General features: G+C 39.4%; 1 protein-coding gene across 3 annotated transcripts in view; it reads left to right on the top strand.

The window, feature by feature from the left end:
- The first annotated feature begins 7,241 nt into the window (after window positions 1-7,241).
- The window catches only part of LOC138016623 (receptor-type tyrosine-protein phosphatase delta-like), a 47,346-nt gene continuing 37,087 nt past the window's right edge, over window positions 7,242-17,500 (top strand). The window contains exons 1-5 of one of the 3 annotated variants that reach the window (XM_068863814.1): window positions 7,242-7,610; window positions 7,935-8,243; window positions 11,509-11,820; window positions 13,132-13,443; window positions 15,825-16,109. In XM_068863814.1, the coding sequence (XP_068719915.1) occupies window positions 7,334-7,610; window positions 7,935-8,243; window positions 11,509-11,820; window positions 13,132-13,443; window positions 15,825-16,109 (1,495 nt within the window). In that variant the 5' untranslated portion in view covers window positions 7,242-7,333. The remainder of the gene's footprint in view (window positions 7,611-7,934; window positions 8,244-11,508; window positions 11,821-13,131; window positions 13,444-15,824; window positions 16,110-17,500) is intronic. The other 2 variants (XM_068863815.1, XM_068863816.1) reach the window with 2 other exon arrangements.

Below are 17,500 nucleotides of genomic sequence, written 5' to 3'. Positions count from 1 at the left end.
TGATTCTTGGTCAGTTTTGTGTTATCTTTCCAGGTGTGATTCGACTCCAGCTTGCTTTGGATGACTTTTAAGGCTAGGTCGACAGGAATCAAAGTGAACAGGGATACGACGTCGAAAGATACAATTTCCTCGTCTAGTCTGACTGTCTGGGTCTGTACGAAATCTGCGAATTCCTTTGAGTTCTTTATCGTGTATCCATGATCTGAACGTAGGGGGCTGAGCAAATTCGCCAAATACTTGGAAACGTGGTAGGTAGGGGACCCAATACTGCTATTGATAGGTCTAAGGCCGGGGTATCGGTGTGGACGGACTGGTCAAGGTGTAGTGGTCGTCTTTTACTGTTAACTGGACTTTATGCACTTTTGGAAGGCCATAAAAAGCAGCTGGAACAGGATCACTGGGTTTGATTTTAAAATACTCTTTCTCCGTTAGGTTCCCCGACTTTTTTAGTTCTCCTAACTTCCTTTGTAGCAAATTGGTGGTGCTAGAAACTGGATTGCGTCGCTTATCGGTCACAGGTAAGTATGTTTTTGTGTCCTGTAACATGGACAATATCTGCTCCTTGTAGTCTACTTTATTCATCACCACAGTCGCATTTCCTTTGTCAGCAGGAAGAACGAGAATGCTGTCGTTGTCTTTGAGTTTTTTCATCGCCTGTCGCTCACCTTGGCCCAAGTTGCAAGTTTTTGGCGCTTTTGCATTCTTTATGATGTTACAAATATCGCCCCTGACCTCGTCCTTGGCGTCTCGTGGTAGGTTCGATATTCCCTGCTCCACGGCGGTTAGGATCTCCTTAACCGGCACACTTCTAGGAGTGATTGCGAAGTTCATTCCTTTTCTGAGGAGTGATATCTTATTGGCTTCCAGGTCTCGGTCCGAAGCATTTACAACCCATCTTTTCTTTATTTCTTCGTGTCTGTTGTCATTGACGGTTGGGTCGCCCACGCTTTAGTTTTTGTTGGTGCCTTGCACGAGTTCTGTTTTCCTCCCGATGGTTTCGATGTAAGATGACTTCCATTAGTGTGGCAAATTCTGTACTCGGTATTAAACCGAGTATTTCGTGTCGAATTCTTCCGATAGTGTACTTAATTCTATTAAGTTTGTTGTGGTACATGCTGATCATAAGTCGTAGATAGCTCCAACCTGCACGACGGGCAATGTAGGATTTCTCCTACATTGGTGAGAGCAAACGGTGTTGGGCTTCGAGGAGAGAGGAACATGATCCCGCGCGTGCCGCGAGTAAAGAGTCGGCAATCCGACAACATGCCGAAAGAACCACGCACGACATCCATCCACGTTACGGCCAAATTCATGAAAGGAATGAAACTAATTACAAGCGCAGAATTTTTCTGGAGTCTTTACACTCAAACATTGATAAGAACTCTGTGAATGAAAGAATGGAGTTCCCAAGGGCATATGTGCCGCTGTTAAGATCTCTTGGGAGCCAAAATAAGAAGCAGTGATTTTTGAATTTTAGGGTGTGTTCGATTGACCGTATTCCGGAATAAGAATGCATGAAATATAAGGTAGAAATCCTTCGTTTTTACGGTGATTCACATAAACATCCGCTAAAATGCCATTTTAAACATATTTTTGTTGTCCTTGCTGCTTCGAAACGCGCCAAACATACCGTTTTAATCATCACTCCACGTATTCTTATTCAAGCATAATCAAAGGAGGGCATTTTAAATTTATTTTAACCATATATAGGTCTGGGCATCCAGAAGTTTGTATACTGCCATACTAATAATAAACATGTAAAAAACTAGCGATATGTTAAATTTCCGACGATTCGGCTACCTCATGAAGCCATTATCAAGGAGTTGGAAATGAATATGCGAGTTCATAATAGATATAAAATAGTCCAAATTTGCACAAGTGTAAATGAACTAGACAAAAGCTTGTGATCTCACGAGCAGTTTTTCAGGTTGCTTAGCGAGTGACAACCGAGAATTCCGTAAACAAACAGTTCCTTTCCCAACCCGCTTAAAGTTAAGTGAGTCGGCAAATTTCAATAGAATTCTCATTAAATTTAAGCCACCCACAAACAGCGGTGATAAACATTGTATTCCAACGCATTTTTTTAATATAGAACTTGACGTAAACAGTCTTGCTACTCTTATTATTTTATCGTTGCATTGGCATGTGCTCTTTCCTCATTGATTCTTACCCGTGAAAACACGTATCATTTTTAAGTCGCTGAACGAAGTCTGTAAACAAACCATTTTCAGGAATGTTAAGCGACACAACGGCTATCGTGAAAACACGGCCAAAGACTTTAGCACGGAGTGAATCTGTTTGCACGTTCAGCCGTGGTCTTAATTGTTTGATGTAAAGCATTAATTTCGTTAACGGAGACAGTCCAATTTGTTCATGCATTCCTTCAACGCTCTAAAGCAGCTGAGGAGGGTCGCAGGGACAGCACCCGCGTGGTCTTGATCATAATGCTTGCGTACAGAAGATGACGTACTATTGTGGCCATCCACGCGTGTATGTAGATGGACACGTGTGTAGCCAACATAGCTACCTGTATCGCGCAGGTTGCATTGCCGAAAGTGGTACACAACGCACTGTTGATTAACCAGCTGTGGTTTAGTATGGCATTCTTGGAGGTCTTGGCCATTTTTTCTACTGACAAGGATGAGTTGGACTGTAGTTTGGAGCTTGCGACTTAAATCTTTCAACTGAGTCTTAACAAAGTTAGCAGAATCCTGGGCCCGGTTGTTTGAAAGCCAATTAAGTTAATCCAGATTAGCGTAAACTTTTGTTTCATGTCTTCAACTTTTTGGTGAAAGTTCCTTTTCCCTTTTTTGGTTTTTCAAGATTGACTTCTTCTAATGTAACGTTTGGGCGAATATAAGCGTTGAACAGCATTTAGTAGTAGAGAAATAAACCCCTTGGCTCATTTTTCAGCTGGAATTAGAGTTAATCGGCTTTTAAACAACTGGGCCCTGGTCCTTAAATGGTACGAGTACCCAAGTCACGTTATTTCTCACTATTTTCACCGATGCCTGCGATGGATGCTGGTTAGTAACTCTTGAGTTGACAAAGGTATTAATGGTAGAGTTGATAAGGTGTTGGGGGTACTTCAAAACGCGAGAACACAGGGACTTTAAGCGTTCACACTCCCCCGAGAAATAGGCCCAAGATGAGGACAAACGGTACGCGCGATCAAGCATAGTTGTTAATAAGCTTCGTTTGTACTGACCTGTTGTCGATGTGACTATGGTAGAGGAGAAGTAAACCAGTACTGGTAGGCTTCACGTAGACCTTAGTCTCGATTTGCGGCGCTCGGTTTAGGAGGTGGGTGCCGAGAAAGGGCAACATTTCATCCTTTTAAATCTCCATGGTAAAAACTGACAGCAGGATGGGCGTGGTTGAGAGAGTGTTTAGGAAGTCCGTAGCTGTAGTTATATCAGGCATAACAGTGAGAGTGTCGTCAACTTATCTGCGGTAACAAGCAGGGAGCTTTCCTTCCAGTTCTAGTTTTTCTTTCAATGATGACATAAAGATGTTAGCAAGCAAAGGCCCGAGGGGGGGACCCCATGGCTATGCTTGATCGCCCGTACCGTTTGTCCTCATCTTGAGCCTATTTCTCGGAGGAGTGTGTGAACTCTTAAAGTCCCTGTTCTCACTTTTGAAGTACTCCCAACACCTTATCAACTCTACCATTAATCCCTTTGTCAACTCAATAGTTACTGATCAGCATCCATCGCAGGCATCGGTAGAAATGGTGGGAAATGACGTGGCTCGGGTAGTCATACCATTTTAAGGACCAGGATTCTGCTAACTTTGTTAAGATTCAGTTGAAAGATCTAAGTCTCAAGCTCCAAAATACTGTCTAACCCGTCTTTGTCAGTCGAAAAATTGGCCAAGACTTCCAAGATGTGAGACCAAACCACAGCTGGTTAATCAACAGTGCGTTGTGTACCAATTTTAATGTAACCTGTACGATACAGGTAGCTATGTTGGCTACACACGTGGCCATCTACATACACGCGTGGATAGCCACAATAGTACGTCATCTTCTGTGTGCAACCATTAGGGAGCTTTAGCATCGACGACGGCGACGGCAACGAGAACGTCACAAATTTGCATATTATATTTAGTGGGCAAAAACAATAGGTTTTACACGCCCTGCACGTGCGTTTTTCATTTTTTTTTGTCCATTTCTTTGCCATCGTCAGCAAAACTACAACTTGAAATAGCCAAATCTGAGGTTTTATGGAGGACGTCAGCACTAGGAGATAAATTTTTCATTTTCTCTCTTAAATTAAGCGTGACTCATATCGGTTTCATTCTTGAGGGAATGCCACACCATTGTCACTTTAAAAAGCTTGGAGTAGTGGCGAAGTGATTACAATAGCGCGAAATTTATGTTTTGAGATGACGTTCTCGTTGCCGTTCCCGTCGTAGTTGCTAAAGCTCCCTAGTAGGGAGCTTTAGCAAAGACAATACGGACTTTACGATCTCCGACGGCGACGTCAACGAAAACGTCACCTCAAAATAGAACTTTGCATTGCCGTAAATTTCTCGCGGTTAGGGTACCTCGTTTGCGTCGTACAATGTGGGCGAAGTATCCTAAAAATAAATTGGTACCAGTGGGTTTCAAAGTAAAAAATAGAGAATTATAGATTCACATTTGTACGCTCGCGTTGTCGTCGAAACCTCAAATTTGGTGCTTTTCACGTCGTTGTTGTGCAGAGCAGCATCGCAATGTGTGCTAAAATGCGTGCCGCACGTGCAGCACGATTATTTTTCTCTTTTAACCAATGATATTGTTGTTTCGTGGCGTTCTCATTGACGACCGCGTCGCAAATCGTAAAGTCCCTAATGGCGACGGCGGCAACGAGAACGTCACAAATTTGCATATTTAGTGGGCAAAAACAATAGCTTTGCACGCCCTGCACACGTGCGTTTTGCAATTTTGTCCATTTCTTTGCCGTCGTCAGCAAAACAACAACGTGAAATAGCCAAATTTGAGTTTTTTTATGGAGAACGTCACCACCTGAGATAAATTTTCATTTTCTCCCCTAAATTAAGCGCCGCTTATAACAGTTTCATTCCCGAGGGACTGCCGTACCTTTGTCCTATTAAAATGCGTGGAATAGTCGCGAAGCGATTGCCATAACGCGAATTTATGTTCTTAGACGACGTTCTCGTTGCCGTTCCCGTCATCGTTGCTAAAGCTCACTAATAGGGAGCTTTAGCAACGACGACGGGAACGGCAACGAGAACGTCATCTCAAAACATAAATTCGTGTTATTGCAATCACTTTGCGACTATTCCAAGCTTTTTAATAAGACAAAGGTGTGGCAGTCCCTCAGGAATGAAACCGTTATGAGTGGCGCTTAATTTAGGGGAGAGAATGAAAATTTATCTCCTAGTGCCGACGTTCTCCATAATACCTCAAAATTGGCTAGTTCACGTTGGGTTTTTTGCTGACGACGGGAAAGAAATGGACAACAATGAAAAATGCACGTGCAGAGCGTGCAAAGCTATTGTTTTTGCCCTCTAAATATGCAAATTTGTGACGTTCTCGTTGCCGTCGGCCGTTGTCTTTGGTAAAGCTCCCTATTATGATCAAGATTACGCGGCTGCTGTCCCTGAGGACCTCCTCAACTGCTTTAGAGTGTTGAAGAAATGCATGAACAAATTGGACTGTCTCGTTAACCAAATGCTTTACATAAAACAATTAACACCACGGCTGAACGTGCAAACAGATTCAATCCATGCTAAAGTCTTTGTCTAGCTCTTCTTTACCTATGCAAATTTGGATGATTTTATTTTTATATCTTTTATGAACTCGCAGATTCACTTCCAACTCCCTGATAATGGCGTCATGAGGTCGCCGAGATGTCGGAAATTTAACATTACATCGCTAGTTTTTACATGTCTGTGTTTCTCAAAATCATTAAACACAGACATGTAAAAACTAGGATGTAATGTTAAATTACTGACGTCTCGGCGACCTCATGACTTATTTATCATCATCATCATTATTATTATATTTTTTGATAACAAGATATAAATTTTATTCAATTTTAAAAAGAAGGAAAACTTTTGACATAATTCAGAAATATTAAAAAGTAAGAATTGGAAGCACTATACAACATTAAGAATTAATTATAAATCATAAGCGTGCAATCAATGTGTCAATAACGATTTCCCAAATACATTCCCTGCGGCTCATATGTAATCAACTAGTTCTTGCGGCAAGTACAGTGTTTTAACATCTACATTTACATTCACATATTCCAGCACTGGGCAAAATTCCCTTTTTGACTTGTGGCTGTTTCTGCTCAGATGGCCTTATACAGCACAAGCCTTTTTAGAAAAAACCACCAAGCAGGCCACTTCTGCTGGAGAGAACAGGACAGCCACAACACCGGAGACTTTATCCCTTACTCTTCTCGAATCGTGATTGGGTTTTTTTAACGCCAAACTGAACTTATGAACATAGATATCTACGGTTTATAGTCCTTATCCGAGAAGACTTGGAAGTCTAACCATTTGCAGATGAAATTACAAAGGCAGCAGCACTTTCTCCTGAGTTATTTTAAGATCCTGAGTGTTGATCTGGCCGGGGTTCGAACCCGCGACCTCCTGCGTGACAGCCCGATGCTCAACCAACTGAGCCACCGGTGCGCAGTTCTAAATTAAGACATCGAAGAAAGTTTGGTGGAGAACATTTCACTCAAAGATGTAATTGCAGTATTTTTGGGCTTACAGACACTGTGGCCTTATTCGCTAAAGAAGCCGGATTTTTCAGATTTAGGGTGTTCTTCTGGGCAAGTTCTCTCCAAAACGAAGGCGGTGACCCCCTCCCCCCCATTTTTTTAAAAAAGCCAATGTTAGAAAATGTTCGCGCAAACGTCCTTAAATCTCTTTTCTTGACAATGAAAAATATTTTGTTTCAAAAGTACAGTTTAAGCTGGCTAAGAAGTATAACCTCTGTTTCAAAACAGCTACTTCTCTCAGTCTCAAGGGACGTCCTTTCATCTTCATCTTTTCACTTTTCACTGAATTCACATGGCGCCAGATTGCCAACACACACAAACAAGATAACTGTATGAGCTAATTAAAGCTGCGTATCTTTCCAAGTCTAAACTATTTCAGTCTGTATAATACAACATAAATACAGCTGTAGAATCTATTTTTAGTAATGCTGAACAATGACTATATGTACCACAGACTAGAATCGGTTCTTAAGTGCTTTACGTGACTTGATTATAACGCAGCTAGCTATAGGTAATGCGACTTAATGAACAGGGATCACTTAATGTTTTTTCTTCATTAATTTAAAGTTCCTTCAAACGCTCCCAGTGGGTTTATGGTGACCGCAAGCAATTCTACAAGTATCACAGCATCTTGGGAGCTACCACCTGCAGACTCCAGAAATGGAATCATTACAGGATTCAAATTGTTTTATAGACAGAAACACTCTGGTAACCAATCTAAACTTCTTAACATTTCCAATGCTTCCATTCGAGCAGAAACTGTCAGGGAGTTGATGAAATTTACAGAATATGAATTTCAATTGTTGGCCTACACCTCGGTTGGCGATGGACCGAATAGTTCTGTTCAATTCGCGAAAACAATGGAAGATGGTAAGTGGTGTCATTAATTGATGAGTTTTTGTGAGTTCTCTCTTCAGCCAGTGCCTCCACCATTTAGTACCACAAATCTTGTCCTCTTTTGCACAGCAAAATTAAACTTAATTTGATTAGCGATGCAGTGCTTATCTGTGGTCAATCGATTGACTTGCAAGTGGTTGATTGGATGATTTACCACTTGATTAAGATGCTTTTGCTGCTTGATGCTGTGAAAGCCATTGATCCTCAACACAGTCATAATTGCACAGATGCATTATTTATAGTGTTGATTTATCTCAGTCTGTCCTTTATCTCTTAAATTATTTTGCTATGTTCCAGCTCCATCAAAACCTCCCAGCGGATTTATAGTGAATGCGCGCACTTCTTCAAGTGTCACTGCATCTTGGCAGCTACCACCCGCAGACTCCAGAAATGGAATAATCAGAGGATTTAAGTTGTTTATTAATAGGAAAGAGTCAGGTGACAAACCAGATGTTCAATTTATCGATGTTTCCAAAACTTCAGTTTACACAAAGACTGTTACTGGATTGCAAGAATCTACAGAATATGAATTGCAGGTGTTGGCCTACACTTCTGCTGGTGATGGACCACAGAGTTCTGTTCAGTTTGTAAAAACAAAGGAACATGGTAAGAGTTACCTAATTTTTCGAAAGATCGACACAGGGCAATATAACCTAGAGTTAATTTTTTGCTTTTTTTCTTCCATGTTTTTTCTTTTTCTTACTATAGTATACCGGTAGTAATTTATGATGGTAATTGACTGAGTGGAGTGCAATTTGCTCTGAAATTAGACTTGGTCTCAGTGATTCAACAGGCTCCAACCTATCACACACTTGTACCTAAGTCCATGCAATGATGGTGCTGTTGGCCAACCAAATGGCAATCATTGTACTGGCCTTTAAAAAAATCACTTGAGCCTAATAATTGATGTCTTTAAGACTGTATTTTTAACATCGGAAGAAAGATTGGTTAACTGGCGGTTTCCAACAAAAAAATGCAATTTATCGCTAATGGGAGAGTGACGTTTGCAACTGTACCTACATAATTCACTTAAGTATTTTACACAACAACGTATCGGTTCACAAGTAAAGTTATTTCTATTGCTCTTTTCTTGACACTGAAATGCTCGTTAAAAAATACACTTTAAGCTGGCCTGGAACTGTAACATTCTCAACAATCACAGATCTCAGCCTCACGGAAAGTCCCTTCTAATCTACACACACACAAACAAGACAACTAACCGAATTAAAGCTGCTTAATATATACATTTTTCTAGAAGTTTTCAAGTCTGAACTATTTCTGTATACAACGAATCTATTTTTAGCAATACTGTCTAGCCCGTTCCAGGCTCTCAGTAGGGACCTTAAGGACGTTCGCGCCAATTGTTTCTGCGCACGCAAATGCACACGCTACGTCATACACGAGCGCGCGCGCTAAGTACTAAAATAAGAAATGATAGGGCAAAAGGCCATTGCTATAGCTTTGCCTTGATTTAACGGTCTTGGACGTTCGGTGACCCCTATTTTTCTTTCCAGAAACGGATTTTATTTACAATTATCTCCACGTTGTCCAAAAATGAACAAAAAATCAATGTGGGAAGTTAAAAAAAATTTGAAGATTTCTGCTCACGGGACATCGAATCCTGCCATCTTGCGGCTGCAAGGCGCGTGAAACTGTGGTCGCTAAACGCGAACTTGATCTTTAAGGAACCTCACCAGTTGACTAAAGTCACTTAATAAGTCCACTTAAACAATATTTGGCATAGAAGATTTCACTTCAAAGATTTAATTGCAATATATTTGGGTTTACAGACACTGGCCTTATTCGCTAACGAAGCCCGATTTTGTCAAATTTTGGGTGTTTTTCCGGGCATGTTCTTTCCAAAACGAAGTCGGTGACCCCCCATTTTTTTTACATTTCTGACATAACTAACTCATCATCTTACAGTGGTAAAAGTTTCCGAAAAAAATCAATGTTGAAAAATTTTCGCGCGAACGTCCTTAAGATTCAACGAAAACGTGACCTCAACTTATCACTTTACATTATCATAATTCTTTCGCGGTTATTTTATCTCGTTCACTTCTTACAATTTGGGCGACGTGTTGTAAAAATAAATTGGTACGAGCAGTTACAAAGTGAAAATAGAGAATGAAAGATTCTCTGTTGCGTGCTTACGTTGTCGTCAAAACCTTAAATTGAGTAATTTCACGTCGTCCTTATGCAGAGTACCGCAAGAATCCGTCCTATAAAATCCGTGCTGCACGTGCAGCACGATTATTTATGCGCCGTTGTTGTTGCCGTCTTCGTCGTAAAATCTGAAGCTCCCTACATGTAATAGGGAACTTAAGCAACGACGACCGCGACGGCACCGAGAAGGTCATCTCAAAATATAAATTCGCGTCATTGTAATCACTTTTTAAACATGTCAACCCTTTTAATATGACATTGTTCGGAACGGCGCTTAATTTAAGTGAGAAAGTGAAACTTTAGTGTCAAGTGCTGACGTTCTCCTTAAAACCTCAAATTTGACTATTTCACGTTGTTGTTTTGCTGACGACGGCAAAGAAATGGACAAAAGTGAAAAACGCACGTGCAAGGCGTGCAAAACTATTGTTTGTGCCCACTAAATATGCAAATTTGTGACGTTCTCGTTGCCGTTGTCGTTGCTTAAGTTCCCTACTAGTACCTTCGGACGCCGTCTTAGGCACTATTAGGGCTCCCTACTGTTTTTAACAAGAAACTTGCTGGGACGGTTCGTAATTTTCCCTGCCTTTGTGACAAATCGTTAGAAATAAAATTCTCGGTCCGCTGGTTGCAGTTGGCAAAAACAATAGCTTTGCACGCCCTACACGTGCATTTTTCACTTTTGTGCATTTCTTTGCCGCCGTCAGCAAAACAACAACGTGAAACAGCCAAATTTGAGGTTTTACGAAGAACGTCAGCACTTGAGGATAAATTTTCTTTTTCTCTCCTAAATTAAGTGCCGTTCCGAGGAGGGTCACTTTTGAGGAACTACCACACTCTTGTCATATTAAAAAGGTTGAAATACCCTCAAATTAGGTGTGTTTTCGACCCCACAAAATACAGTTCATCGCTGTCTGTTTTCCAATCACACCAGATTGGATAATTAGCCCCTCTTTTTTTCTTGGCTGCTGTATGCATGAGCTTCCCTTGTGTGTAACCTGAATTATTAGCCTTTGCTCCATTGTTTGGGAGACCAATCCTTCTTACTCCAGATTTTTCTTAAGGACAATGCCTACATTGCACTATTGTTATTGCACATACATTCTGCACATCTCGAGATACTCGGGTTTCCTATTGGTGATCCTTACCAATACAGTGATATTTTTGCGCAGTTTAAAACTATCCGGAGAAAGTAGATCTTACATGTAGTAAGTACTCTTGGTATCCAAAAGGAAAATTGGGGGTGACCATGCATTTTTGAGAGGTAACTAAGCTTTAATTTGAGAAAGAACGCCATGCATTGCTTTGTATTTTAAAGATTTTTACAAATATTATTCATCAATTATCATTAAAAATGCATGCTTACCCCCAATTTTCTTTTTGGATTTCAATAACGCTTGTTAAGATTTAATCATAAACCGGGGCAAAAATACCTTTGAATTAGTAGGCACCGTCCTTACAAGGAAGTCCCTCAGGTGACTCTTATTGTCTTAGCCATGACAATAAAAATGGCACCTGTGGAGTCCACGACGTTTAATGAAATAATGTGCATGAAATTACTGAAATATTTAAAAGAACTCAAGTTTCATAACAAAGTGAAGTGCAAAATAGGAAAATTGATGAACTGCAAAGTGCATGTACTTCAAGAAAAAGTAAGTGTAAAAAGATGATTTTTGGTCACCTTTTTTTGTTTGTGTTTTATAAATAGTTCCCAGCTCTGATCCAGTCATTGTGAAAGGGCAAGATGGAACAAAAGCAGAGGATGCTCACACGATTAGAGTTGTCTGGGAGGAAATACCAGAAAAGGACCAAAATGGCATTATTACTGGCTACACAGTGTTTTACAATGAGACAGGTCAACCTCAATATTTCAGTAAGAATGCAACTGCAAGTCAAACGAGTGCCTTAATTGGTGGACTGAAACCTTTCACCAAGTACTGCATTAAAGTAGCAGGCTATACCAAGGTTGGAAGGTCACCATTAACGGACCCATGTTATGAAGTGGAAACACAGCAAAAAGGTATGTAAACATGTACATTGAGACTCTCATTCCACAGAAGTGTGCATTTGCCTGTACTTTACACCTCACTTAGAAAACTGGCTACTAAGCATTAAAAATCTTCCAGAAGCAGGCTAATGCAAAAGTATTAAGTAATGTTACAAAATTAATTATCTCTGTGAAAATGTACCTTTCTATAATGTATGTTTAGAGCTGATTTTTTTGAAAGTGGATTTCCATTTTAATTGCATGCCATGTGTAATGTCTGTTCCTTGTACACGAACAACAGCTAATTTCAGACATATTGTGAACGTTTTAGATGTCATGTGTCAACCAGAATATACTTGTTTAACTCAAATTATTTGTACATTGGTTCCAAGATTTTTCTAGCGTACCATAAAAAGTGAAAGGGTGAAAATCGCACTGTTTGATTTGCCAAATTAGGTGTGTTTTCGACCTAATTCACAGAAAGCACTGAGATGGCTTCAGATTAAGTCATACCACAAACCCCACAAAATCCAGTTCATCGCTGTCTGTTTTCCAATCACAGCAGATTGGATAATTAGCCCCTCTTTTTTTCTTGGCTGCTGTATGCATGAGCTTCCCTTGTGTGTAACCTGAATTATTAGCCTTTGCTCCATTGTTTGGGAGACCAATCCCTCTTACTCCAGATTTTTCTTAAGCACGGTGCCTACATTGTACTATTGTTATTGCGCATACATTCTGCGCATCTCGAGATACTCGGGTTTCCTATTGGTGATCCTCACCAATACAGTGATATTTTTGCGCAGTTTAAAACTATCCGGAGAAAGTAGATCTTAGTAAGTACTCTTGGTATCCAAAAGGAAAATTGGGGGTAACCATGCGTTTTTGAGAGTTACATGTAACTGCATGTAAGCTTCAAATTGAGAAAGAACGCCATGCATTGCTTTGTATTTTAAAGCTTTTTACAAATATTATTCATCAATTATCATTAAAAATGCATGGTTAACCCCAATTTTCTTTTTGGATTTCATTAACGCTTGTTAAGATTTAATCATAAACCGGGGCAAAAATACCTTTGAATTAGTAGGCACCGTCCTTACAAGGAAGTCCCTCAGGTGACTCTTATTGTCTTAGCCATGACAATAAAAATGGCACCTGTGGAGTCCACGACGTTTAATGAAATAATGTGCATGAAATTACTGAAATATTTAAAAGAACTCAAGTTTCATAACAAAGTGAAGTGCAAAATAGGAAAATTGATGAACTGCAAAGTGCATGTACTTCAAGAAAAAGTAAGTGTAAAAAGATGATTTTGGTCACCTTTTTTTGTTTGTGTTTTATAAATAGTTCCCAGCTCTGATCCAGTCATTGTGAAAGGGCAAGATGGAACAAAAGCAGAGGATGCTCACACAATTAGAGTTGTCTGGGAGGAAATACCAGAAAGGGACCAAAATGGCATTATTACTGGCTACACAGTGTTTTACATTGAGACAGGTCAACCTCAATATTTCAGTAAGAATGCACCTGCAAGTCAAACGAGTGTCTTAATTGGTGGACTGAAACCTTTCACCAAGTACTGCATTAAAGTAGCAGGCTATACCAAGGTTGGAAGGTCACCATTAAAGGACCCATGTTATGAAGTGGAAACACTGCAAAAAGGTATGGAAACATGTACATTGACACTGTCATTCCACAGAAGTGTGCAGTAGCCTGTACTTTACACCTCACTTAGAAAACTGGCTACTAAGCATTAGAAATCTTTCAGAAGCAGGCTAATGCAATTAGATTGGATTTCCATTTTAATGGCATGCCACGTGTAATGTCTGTTCCTTGTACACGAACAACAGCTAATTTCATACATATTGCGAACGTTTTAGATGTCATGTGTCAACCAGAATATACTTGTTTAACTCAAATTATTTGTACATTGGTTCCAAGATTTTTCTAGCGTACCATAAAAAGTGAAAGGGTTAAAATCACACTGTTTGATTTGCCAAATTAGGTGTGTTTTCGACCTAATGCACAGAAAGCACTGAGATGGCTTCAGACTAAGTCGTACCACAAACCCCACAAAATCCAGTTCATTGCTGTCTGTTTTCCAATCACAGCAGATTGGATACTTCAATTTTTTTTTTTTTCAAAACACCATATAAAATGCAAAAGATACATGTATACGCCTTCCGGTCATGCCAATATAGTAAGTTACTGTATGGCAGCAATACAATGAAAGCCAACTCAGATCCTGGACAAAAAATGTCTAGAAACATGTTACTTTAACAATGAGTGGAAAAATCGCTTCAATTTAAGGTTTTCCTTTTATTTTGTAATAAGTTCCCTTATTGCCTCCCTTTTCCCTTCTCCCGTAAGCAATGTTGAAACAAACTGCAGCTACACTGTATGTTTGTGCCGATGACACTCCTGTACTTTAAATGCACCAAAAAATAGCACTAACTCTCTGAAAGGATAAGAGTACAACATTCAGATGTGTCACATTTTACAGAAAACCAATTACCGTGATGTTGTCATGTCGCCTTTTTGAATTTATAATTGCCTTGTATTGCTGCTTTTTTTTAATTGATGAAGATGGTTAGAATTGTTTATACACCGGTACATTGAGTTGTTGGGGTGAATGTCATACAGTGTGTATGGTGGATGACCACATGCTATTCATGTTCTTATATTAAACCATGCAGGGCATTGTCCATCTTTTCAGAGTGACGTGCTAACAGAAGTCAATGAATTTGCCAAGTGCCATTGAAACAAACCATGTGGTACAAAAAATTCTCGATTACAGATATTGCTGTCATGTCTTTTGTTTTTCCCACCTGGCAAGCAGAAAGACCACTGCCCTCTTAAGGGTCAATATTATTGCAGCACTGAATACAGTCATAATTAATCTTACATGTAGCTCACCAAAATATTATGTAGTTATTTAGTTCTTTATCTCCATGAAATATAATCTTAACTTATTGAAAATTTATACATGTAGTTGCTCCTGGCGTGGAATTTTCAACCTTCGGCTTTTTTCTGCACTGTGATTACAGTGCAGCCATTTGCTAATTCTTGCATGCATTATCATTGGTCACAGTCGTTTGTTCGTTTGTGTAACCCTGTTCTGAGTATGGTTTGCTCAGTGACACTTTCTTTGATGTGATATTAATCCCATGTTCGCACGGAAAAGTCAGCCGCAACCACTACATGAAATGGTAGGAGGGTTCACGGTGTTTTGAGTACTTGCTTTCTCTTAACTCTCTTTTTCTCTTCCTGCTGCCTTCTGTTTTTCTTGAAAACTACTGTTTTTTAATGAATAGTCCTTTTTCAAGGATTTGTTTCTGCAGCCTCCATCTCCCAAATGGCTGTGTCGTTTTTGGTCCTCTTCAAGGTACTGTAGCCTTGAGCTGGTCTTTGTAGTGTACTTTTGGGGCACCTCGTGGTCTTTTTCCAGATGCAAGTTGAGAACAGGATTTGTTTGGGAAGGTGGGAGTCTGAAATTCGAGCAAGATGTCCAGCCCATCTTAGTCTTTGTCGAGTAATGATGGCTACTAGGCTCTCCACATCTGCTCGACTGAGGACCTCATTGTTAGTAATTCAGTGTTGCCACTTGATTCACAGAATCGGATGTCTCTTCCATAAAGGACCGATGTTTGACAGGCATACAGTAAGGTAGAGATGACTACAGCGTGGTAGACCATGAGTTTGGTTTTTAGGGTCAGGATTACTGAAGACTCTCTTAAATAGTTTTCCGTACGAAGCAGGGCGGCCTTGATCCGATTATTGATGTCTTTTTCAGTGGTGGGGTTTGAGGTCTAATTATTTTCCATGTACTTTCAGATTCTTCAGGTGCACAGTGGTAGGGGTGTAAAAGGCTTGTAATATTGACACAAGGCCACTAACATACATTAAGGCATGATATTTTAATCAGTTATGACATATTTGGAGTGAAATGTTGACAAGAGATATTCTTGCAATTATTATTGTAAAAGAGTAACAAATTTTCAAACCAACAGGATGACCGTATGTTTGTTATATGTATTTTCTAGGTCCTAGTCATCCACGGGATGTGATGGTCCAGGCCAAATCATCTACATCCATTCTTGTATCATGGAAGGAACCAGCTTTTCAAAATGGAATAATAACCAATTACATAATATATTATGGGCAACAAGAACATGACCAGAAAACAGAAGCTCGAGTCACAGGAAGTACTTTTGAGAGACTCTTGACTGATTTGAGAAAATTTACCACCTATTACATCAAAGTGAGAGGGAATACTACAGAGCTGGGAAATGCTTCAAGACTACTGAATGCAACGACGTTTGAGGACCGTAAGTAGTCCTTGTAATTACGTAAATTGTAATACACTCAACAAAGGTACTCTGATTGGGCGAGCAGTTCAATTTTATGCCAAACAGTAATCTACCGGTACATGCAAATGATTAAGAGCAGCAAAATCAAAACAATTGAAGTGTCTTAATTTTTTTTGTCTTTGAGTTAACCACTGTAAGCGAGAATTGGTAGCTGATGATTCAAAAGTAGTAGTAGTAGTAATAATAATAATAATAATAATAATAATAATAATATTATTATTATTATTAATATTATTATTATTATTATTAATATTATTATTATTATTATTATTAATATTATTATTATTATCACGTGTAATCCTTGGCTTGCTTATTTTAGTCTCTGAAGCACCATGTCCAACCCATGGGCCAAAGAGTTCACTTGATTGACAGGACCTTTCTCATTATTATTATTATTATTATTATTATAACGAATACGTTCTTAGAAATGATTAATGACGTTGGCAGTGACAAAAAGCAACAACACTACAAATGTATATAATAAAAAAAATGATAAATCTAGCTATCAGAGTGACATATTTTATCTTTTGCTGTAGAAATAAAAATTGGGATAGCCCAGACTTAATAAAACTTTAATTTTTTTTAGTTGATTCATTTGTATATATACATAGTATATCACTCAATTTCAAGTACCGGTAGCTGGTTGTTAATATACTATACATGTACAGTGTACATGTATGTAAAGAGATTTACAACTGTATTTAAAGACAAATAAGGTTTCCATTATTATAGTTACGTAATTTCTTTAGCGTTTAAGTTATAAAAATATTGTAGAGCGCTTTACAATCACAAGCAAAGGGGCATCTTGTTCTTTGCCGTTCTTAGAGTAGTTGATTGGGACTGGGGCATAGCAGCCTTAAGTCTTGAATTGTAACAGCTCACTCAGATAAGGTGAAGCCATTCCCTCAAGAGCTTTGTACACTAGATAAGCGAACTTATAGTGGAAACGAAAACGAACCAACAGCTAGTGGAAATACATCAGAGTCGGCGTTGTGTAAGTCCACAGTCATTGTAGTCGTTCAAACTAGTTTTTTGGAATACCAAACAGTAATGAGTTGCAGTGGTCCAGATGAGAGGTGACGAACGCGTAAATCAGAGTTTTCGTTGATTCTCAGACAAGAACTTCCTTATTTGCCATGCAAGGAACGCCTTGATGCAAACCTTCTTGATGTGTACAACTGTACATTCAGAGACAGAACTATCAAACGATGCTCCAAGGTTGCTGGGAGAGTTACCTGATTTGAGGTTGGATGCACCGATACCTATACCGTTGACAGCATAATTAGCGACGAGTTGAACCCTATTCCTCTATTTGAGATGCGTCTTATAACCGAGTATTTTGATGAGAT

The sequence above is a fragment of the Montipora capricornis genome, chromosome 9 (genome assembly GCF_036669925.1).
Source record: "Montipora capricornis isolate CH-2021 chromosome 9, ASM3666992v2, whole genome shotgun sequence".
NCBI classification, from domain to species: Eukaryota; Metazoa; Cnidaria; class Anthozoa; order Scleractinia; family Acroporidae; genus Montipora; species Montipora capricornis.
The sequence above is the reverse complement of the archived record's forward strand: the minus strand, read 5'-3'. Positions and strand labels throughout refer to the sequence as shown.